The 8069-nt window shown below is 39.0% G+C and overlaps 1 protein-coding gene across 1 annotated transcript; it reads right to left on the bottom strand.

Annotated features, from left to right (window-relative positions):
• Window positions 1–427: 427 nt before the first annotated feature.
• On the bottom strand, window positions 428–7500 carry LOC131467309 (membrane cofactor protein-like). Its single transcript, XM_058641140.1, has 9 exons — window positions 7415–7500; window positions 6296–6408; window positions 6000–6188; window positions 5522–5621; window positions 4855–4928; window positions 4299–4484; window positions 4004–4195; window positions 3532–3664; window positions 428–1292 (listed from the first exon to the last, which is right to left on the bottom strand). The coding sequence occupies exons 2-8, from the start codon at window positions 6357–6359 to the stop codon at window positions 3639–3641; spliced, it is 831 nt and encodes a 276-aa protein (XP_058497123.1). The 5' UTR covers window positions 6360–6408; window positions 7415–7500; the 3' UTR covers window positions 428–1292; window positions 3532–3638.
• Window positions 7501–8069: the final 569 nt, after the last annotated feature.

The raw sequence follows: 8069 nt of genomic DNA, 5'->3' as shown, positions 1-8069 counted from the left end.
CTGCCATAGTTACACACATTAGTGTGTGTGTGTATGAAAACAATCATGATCAAAGCAAAGATGCTTCAAATCAAAAGGTCTTTTCTAGAAAAGTGTATTTATCCAACACTGCTCATTGAGCTGTGTGTGCGTGTGTATAATTAAAAGCCTCCTCTCCACCAGTTAGCCTGTTTAAAGTGACTGCAGCCTCGCACTTCACCAGGAGAGGTCACTGTGACTGAAGCTTCGAGTAATGAACCCATTTCTGAAACAAATGTCTCAGTCATTTGCCAATCACTACTGTCAGGTATAGTGTAAAATACTTATAATATGCAAAATAAAGTTTGTATCAAGGTTCTTTCAAATTCAACTCTCGTTTTAATTACTTTCATTATTAGTAATTGTACTTATTTGAGAATGTATATATGTGAAACATGTGGTCTACAAGTTTACAATGTTAATTTTCTTTATTGAGAAACGATGCAAAAGCATTAAGTTTCATTCAAAATACAGTACATGTTCAAATGAACGTACTATCAGAATAAACGTGGGATTTCAATCAACAGAGCATGTGCAAAAACATCACATTCAGAAAATCTTTACGTAACTGCAGACAATGTCAATGACAATCTCTGTGCCAACCTTATCACACTTCACAATCCAAGATTTACACATGAACCATTGTAAAGTATCATCAACACAAAGTTTACACATTTTACAGGCAAACAATTTAACGTCAAACACTGATAATGCTGAACATGGAACATTTTAGGTACAAGATTTGACCTCACTTCTTCTGCCTTTACAGGCGTTAGATGACTTTAAAATAATGCAGTCCTCCAGATTTGTTTATAGAGTTAAACAAGGTACACAAACTGTAATAACTGATATGAAGCAAAAGCCCATTATAGCCAGTGTGATTTTAGACTTCAACTTTGATTTAAAACAACTAACTAATCACTAATGCTGTAAATGTTACGGTCAAACACAAAAACGTATTTACACAAACCAGTAGAAGTAGCTGATGCTATTAATACTGTGCACGTTTCTTAAAAATCAGGAGACAGTTTCTTGGATAAACATGACATTTCATTCTATGATCATTAGAAAACTGTTAAGGTGTTGACAAAGGGAAGTGTAGAGAACAGGAAAAGTGATTGAAAATACTGTCAAAATAAAACAAATTGCAAACAAAACAAAACCGATCGAATCTTTCAAAAATATTCAAACAAACAAGTGTTGTTTGAAAATATTGGCACAAATCTAATTCCATACAATCTTACATTACTTTTACTACACAGCAACCAATTTTTAGGGTTCGAGCAACAAGGTTGCAAGAACCCTCTTGAAACTGGAAAGATTATTATTATTATTCTTATTATTCCCCCAAATGAATTGCCTTTTTGAGGCCTTTCCCATACCCCAAAACTCACAGATTTTTGTGACCGCATCAATCGTGGTGTAAATTTACGTCTGAAAAAGGTTCGGGGAATGTGCGTCAAAAATTTAATGTGGGAGGGGCCAAAACGTGCGAAGCGACCTGTCAAAATTCACCATGAACAACACAATTATCGCACATGCACGAAAATCGGTACACATGTGTAGAAGGTCGGGATGAAGAAAAAATTACATTATGACCATGATCCAAACCCAACAGGAAGTCCGCCATCTTGGGTTGATTGGCCATTTTTGGGCGATTTTGGCGAATTCGCAGCAATGGTATTTGAACTAACTCCTCCTAGAGTTTTCGTGCGATCATCTTCAAACTTGGTGAGGTCCCTGTGGACCAGTTGAGGAGCTCACGGTATCAAAAGTTTTTTCAAATGTCGCACGGCGCACGAGATAGGGGGCGGCAAAGTCCGTGATGATTCTGATGTTTCGCATCAGAAAAACAAAACTCTTATAACTTTGCGATGGAAGGTCCGATCCGAACCAAACTTGCTACCATTGATGATGGGCCATGGCTGAAGACGTCTATGAAAAAACGGTGAAGTTTGAAAACAGCGCCTCCTTGTGGTGAAAGAAAATACACAAAAAAAAAGTTTTTTTACGATTTCGGGAATAACTTTTACACAGATAATCGTACCGCACTCAAAATTGGTGACAACAGTCAAAACACATGGTAGATGATGCGTGATCAATATGACGACAAATCGTTTAACGGTGTTGCCGTGGCAACGACGCAAAGTCGGATTTTTGGGACAAAAAATCAAACTGCTACAACTTCGCGAATCCTGGTCCGATCTGAACTAAACTTGCTAGGATTGATGATAGTCCGGCCCTAAAGACGTCTATATGAAAATATTCAATTTCGAAAACAGCGCCCCCTGGTGACAGCAGACAATACGACAGCTTGTATTTCAATTATCTCCTCCTAGAGCTTTTGGGCGATCACCTTCAAACTTGGTGAGATCAATGTAGACGAGTTGAGCATCAAAAGTTATCAAAAGCTTTTTAAAATATTGTATGGCGTACGAGATAGGGGGCGCCAAAATTGGAGATGATAATAATTTTTCACAGCAGACAATGAAACTCTTATAACTTTGCGATGGAAGGTCTGATCCCAACCAAACTTGCTATAGTTGATGATGGTTAGTTCCTGAAGACGACTGTGTTGCTGAAACGGTACATTTTGAAAACAGCGCCTCCTGGTGGTGGTAGAAAATTCTAAAAAAACAAACTGTTACAACTTTGCCAATCCTGGTCCGATCTGAACCAAACTTGCAAGGATTGATGACAGTCCGGCCCTGAACACGTCTATATGAAAATATTCATTTTCAAATACAGCGCCCCCTGGTGACAGCAGACAGAATTACATTTATAGTTTTTGATGCTGCTCCAACAGGGATTGTTGTATCCACTTGAAACTTAGTATGTGGGACCCTAGACCCTTCCTCAACATGTCCGTAAAAGGTCACCTCCCTACAGGAAGTGGAACGCCCGAAACAGGAAGTAAAGTCTTACATTGTCCGATTGACACGAAACTAGATATGTGAGTTACTGGACCTTCCCTGAACATGTTTACGGAGACGAACAGGAAGTTGGCCATTTTAAACAGGAAGTGCCCTCTAACTTTGCCGTACGTGGTCCGATTTGCACGAAACCTTATATGTGACACCAGGGACCTGTCCTGAGCATGTCTGCAAAAGATTACCTCCCAACAGGAAGTGGAATGCCCGAAACAGGAAGTAAACTCTAAGATTGTCCGATCTGAACAAAACTTGATATGTAAGACAAGGGAAGTTCCCTGAACACGTTTACGGACGCGCATTTGACCGAACAGGAAGTTGGCCATTTTAAACAGGAAGTGCCCTATAACTTTGCCATACGTTGCCCGATCCCCCCCGAAATTTGGATCGACATGCACGGGGACGCCGCCGAAAATAACTAGTACTGAAAATAACTAGTACTGAAAATAACTAGTACTGAAAATAACTAGTACCGCGCGCGGTGAATGAACGGGTGAGAGCGCGAGGCACGCGGGGAGCCGTGGCACACGGCGACCCGCGTGGGTCGGCTCGAACCCGTTCAGAACCGCGCGCGGTACTAGTTTTGAACTTGATTTCACAGTGAAACACAGAGTCAGTCCTCACTGACTTAAAGAGAACACGCCTGTGAGCCTGTGAGTGTGGACACTGGGACCAAGGTCTGAACAGTCTTCAACCACAATCTGCATGTCTTTGGACTGTGGGAGGAAGAGGAGGAGGAGGAGGAGGTGTACCAGGAGAGAAGATGTGAAGCAAACATGAATTTCTTATCTTTGTCAAAATTACGGGACAAACAGAGAAGGTGTGAAAGAAAAGTTAAACTAATTAAACGTATGAACTTATTCTGGAGCTTTACTTTCATGATATGAATTTAAGAGTTTCAAACGACAGTGAGAATATTTACAAATGAGTCATTTGGCTGGTGATAGTGATCCTAATTTAATACCCTAAAAATAGAAATCCAGTAAAACTAGTCGCATGTAAGGATGTTATTAATCACTATAATAGATTTTTAGCCATTTTAATGTTCAACTTACATCTACATTGTGGAAGTCCAGGTGACCAGTTGCTATCCAAGCCACATCTGATGGTGCCCGCTCCAACCATGATGTATCCAGAGTCGCACCGGAACGTTACAGTGGACAAGTATCCATGGGGAGCTTGAAAACCTGCAGTCCGCTCACCATTTGCCAAACGTCCAGGATCTTTACACTTAACGTCTCCAACATCTACATTATAAGCAAAGACAAATGTCAAAAATAATCTTGATTTGTCAGAGTATTTGGACACAGATAATACTTAAAAATATGCAATAAAAAAAAAAAACCTTACAGATACAGTCTGGAGGATCCCGTGGCATGAATTGCCCACTCTCTGAACATACTGCCGACTTACTTCCATCAAGTGCAAAACCCTTATCACAGCTGTATATTATCATATTTTCATAAAAGTAGACTTCTTCCACTTTAGGACTGTAATCTCCATTTGTCAGTGGTGGTGGTGGATCACAAGCCTGCGCTGTAATAGAAGAAGGACTATTACAATGGAAATGTAAAAAAAGATTCATTTAATTAATTTAGCTAAAATTATACTAATTCGACAGACATTGACAATAAATTATACTTATTCTTAACAAGTGTACAGTCACGTGACTGTATGAAGTGTTTTTCATGACCCCAGAATGAGTTTTTACAATGGTCCATGATGAACAAACTAAACGATCTGTTGAGTTTCTATGCTATATAGGAAAGGGTTAGATGTGAAATTATCAGCTGCAACATGCATGCAACTTCACCGTTAAATGTCACTAAATTTTACACACTGTGCTTTTTCATTTTTGTTTAGTGTTTTCCTTTTTTCCTTTTTTTAAAAACAAAAAATGACCAACCTTCACATACAGGCAGCCTGCCCATCCACCCTCTGGCTCCACAATAGATTGTAGTCCTGCCAATCCTATTGTAACTAATGAGGAGAAGAAGAAGAAAATGAGTTTTCAGTTCATATGATACAACTGAAGAGTAACTAAGTCCTACCAAATACCCAAATAGAAGTGCAATTAATGCTGGTATTTCAGAGTTAAAATATGCTTCTCACAATTAAATGGATAGCATTTCAAAGCTTCTCATTATCTTAAAGCCATAACTCAATATAAACCATTTCTTTCCAAAACGCTCAAAATATGCTGCCACCTCATATGTAGTGCCCCTTAGAATCCAGCAGAGGGTGCACGTCAGGTTTCCTACCATGTCATATGCCTGCAACAGCATCTGGGAGATGCAAGCCGACAGTACATGAGGGCGACCCATATCAAGCACACCCCCTGCTTTGGTGGAGAAACAAAGTGTGCACCGAATACCTGCTAATAACCTGACCTAATACTCTCTGTTCTTGTCCGTTAACTGAGAACTGACAATCAAGACTGTTTGCCTTGATGATCAGGTCTGTGTTTTAACAGAGGTCCCAGCTGTCAGAGCGAATTACAGGTCATTACACATTCATTTGAACTTATTTTTTCACTAATCAGTAAACACCACTGTTATTGGTTTATTACTAACCCAGTGTTGCAGGATGCCACAAGTCTATCGCCAAACTCACTCCCTTCAGGATAATCAACTCTTCCATACTCAACTTCTCCAGCATAACCACAGTTAGATCCTGAAGAAAAAGGGATAAAATATATTACATTCTCCATTAAAATTATTGAATAACATACTGCACCGATGACTCATCAGACTCATCACTATACTTTACCAGTCACTCTTCAAAGAGATCATTTATGTATAGGTAAAACATTATTTAGGGTTCTATGTCAGAGAGTGCCACCAAAAATGAGGAAAGAGGAGAAGGGAGGTAAGGCAACATTACAGATGTAAAACATGAAATAAAAGAATTGGAGACATAGCAGAAGGCAGTTGTGCAACATTACTGATGCCACTTGAAATAAAGCTGCAAAGAGGAGGAAGAAGAAAATGTATGGAAGAGGAGAGGTTGCTAAGGTGTGCATGCAAATGAAAATCAAGTGCAAATATTCACTCTGGCAGATCAGCTTCACAGGACTCCAGGTGCCAGATGTACAGGTAATGAAACGAGGCCATCCAGCAGCCATGTAACCATCAGCACAGGCGAAGGAAACCCTAGAGTTATTTGGAAATGTTTCTGAAAGAATGAATTTGTTCCTCAATTTCATGTTGGGTCCTGCCACAGGTTTGGAGCAGCTTTGACCTATAATGGAAAAAAGCAGGAGAAAGACATGTATCTTAAGATGAAACACCAGATCATGTCTGATCATTATCAATGCGTCATATTGAACAAATTCCAAATTCCCCGACCTTGAGCAATGGCGACAGTGACCACAAGCCCGAGAAGGACTGAGGTCCTACAAATGGTAATCATGATCTGGAAAGCCAGGCCAAAGTCAACGAGCCCTGATATTTGTGCAGATCTGTGAGAAACAAAGATGACTTTTTTTAGGGTCACTAATAGCGTCCAGGGATATGAGAGACTGTTTCAGTGAGGCAGACAGGGAGCACACCGTGGGACTGTTAGATGATCGTACTGTAGGAGTTTTGAAAACGTTACTGATGTAATATATTCCCCAAATATTTGAGAAGAAAATGTATTTCTGCATGCACATGTTTATGAATACAAAAGGCTCTTCTGTATCATTAACAATACATTTCAATATTCAATAACTAAATGTGCATGATTTGCCTGACAGTCCTTGAAATATTAATTACTTATAGCTCAATAACCATTTTATATAAAACTAATAATGCTTTCTTTACCACACCCAGAGTTTATGTGTTGAATGATAAATCACTTTTGTGTTTCAGCGCTATCCAGTGCTTAGTGTGCTTGCTCTCAATATGTTCAACTGTTTGCTTACTGTACTTGTATATTACAGGGTTAGGGTTAGGGTTAAGTAAATGTACAAATCTAATACTGTATATGGGATAGTGATTGTATTGTTTGGTTGTGTGTCATTCCCAGGATCTGAGCTATCCAACAGACCTGAAGTACACATTTGAGGCTCTCCAAAAAACTTGTGATGGAACTAGAAAACAAAAGTCTATAAGTGCTAAAGAACAACAACAGTATTCAGCCATTTTCATTCTGCCTGCTTCTTAAATAATATACCTTTATGGTTTTGGTTTTGTAGGTTTTGTAGATCCCGTAAAAGAGGCATTTTACACAAACTACGCAGGATTTTCTAGGATAAAAAAAACCCCGAAATATTTGAATCCAAACATTTTTATGTAGAAATTGGGAAATAAAATAAGATATACATGCTGAAAAATGGTTTATTTGATATGCAAGAGCACATTTATGGTATAACTCACGCACATTCCAAGTTTGTGGTTTAAATACGTGTGACGGTTGTAGTTTGCTATTGGCAATAAATCATATGTTTTCACAGAACCAAGGAATTGTGCTTTGAAATGACTTACCTGGGAAGAGACGAGACGAGACGAGACGAGACGCGGAGGCCAGGTCAGACGCAAATGCCGCTATTACCACAAAGGTGCTGACAGGTGACGCACTCACTGTCTACCAAAGAAAAGTATTCAGTCAAAGCACCCACGCGCAGATGGCCAGTGCTGTATTATAACATCCTCGACATGGCTGCAGTAATTAAATGCCTCAGTTCCTTACAAAGTTACACAGTTGTTGATGACAGGAGCGTAAAAGCCCGACACGTCATGGTGCGCGTGCCCCGACAGGACCCACAAGAGATGGAGAGGAGAAGGCAGTGGAATGCTTTGATATACATATGTTAATGAATTAGTGAATATGACACGGTGGTAAATGCACTGTCAACTGTACCTTCTGCAAAAAATTGACAGAAACATTAGAACATCAGTTTGTCTGTTTTTTCATTTTTGGAACAATTTTCAATGAGACCTTGCAGACATTTTGGAAAAACATCACTGACGTAATCTGACGTAACTGATCTGGACATATTCCTAAACACAATCTCAAAAAATTTGAGAAAAAAAAAATCAATTAAGACTCATTAAAGACTAATTTATTAAAATTATTATTTAATATTATATATTTAACATTATATATATTCTTTTCTGTAAGTCAAATAGCTTTTCATCT

Source organism: Solea solea, chromosome 10 (assembly GCF_958295425.1).
Source record: "Solea solea chromosome 10, fSolSol10.1, whole genome shotgun sequence".
Classification (NCBI taxonomy): domain Eukaryota; kingdom Metazoa; phylum Chordata; class Actinopteri; order Pleuronectiformes; family Soleidae; genus Solea; species Solea solea.
The sequence above is the reverse complement of the archived record's forward strand: the minus strand, read 5'-3'. Positions and strand labels throughout refer to the sequence as shown.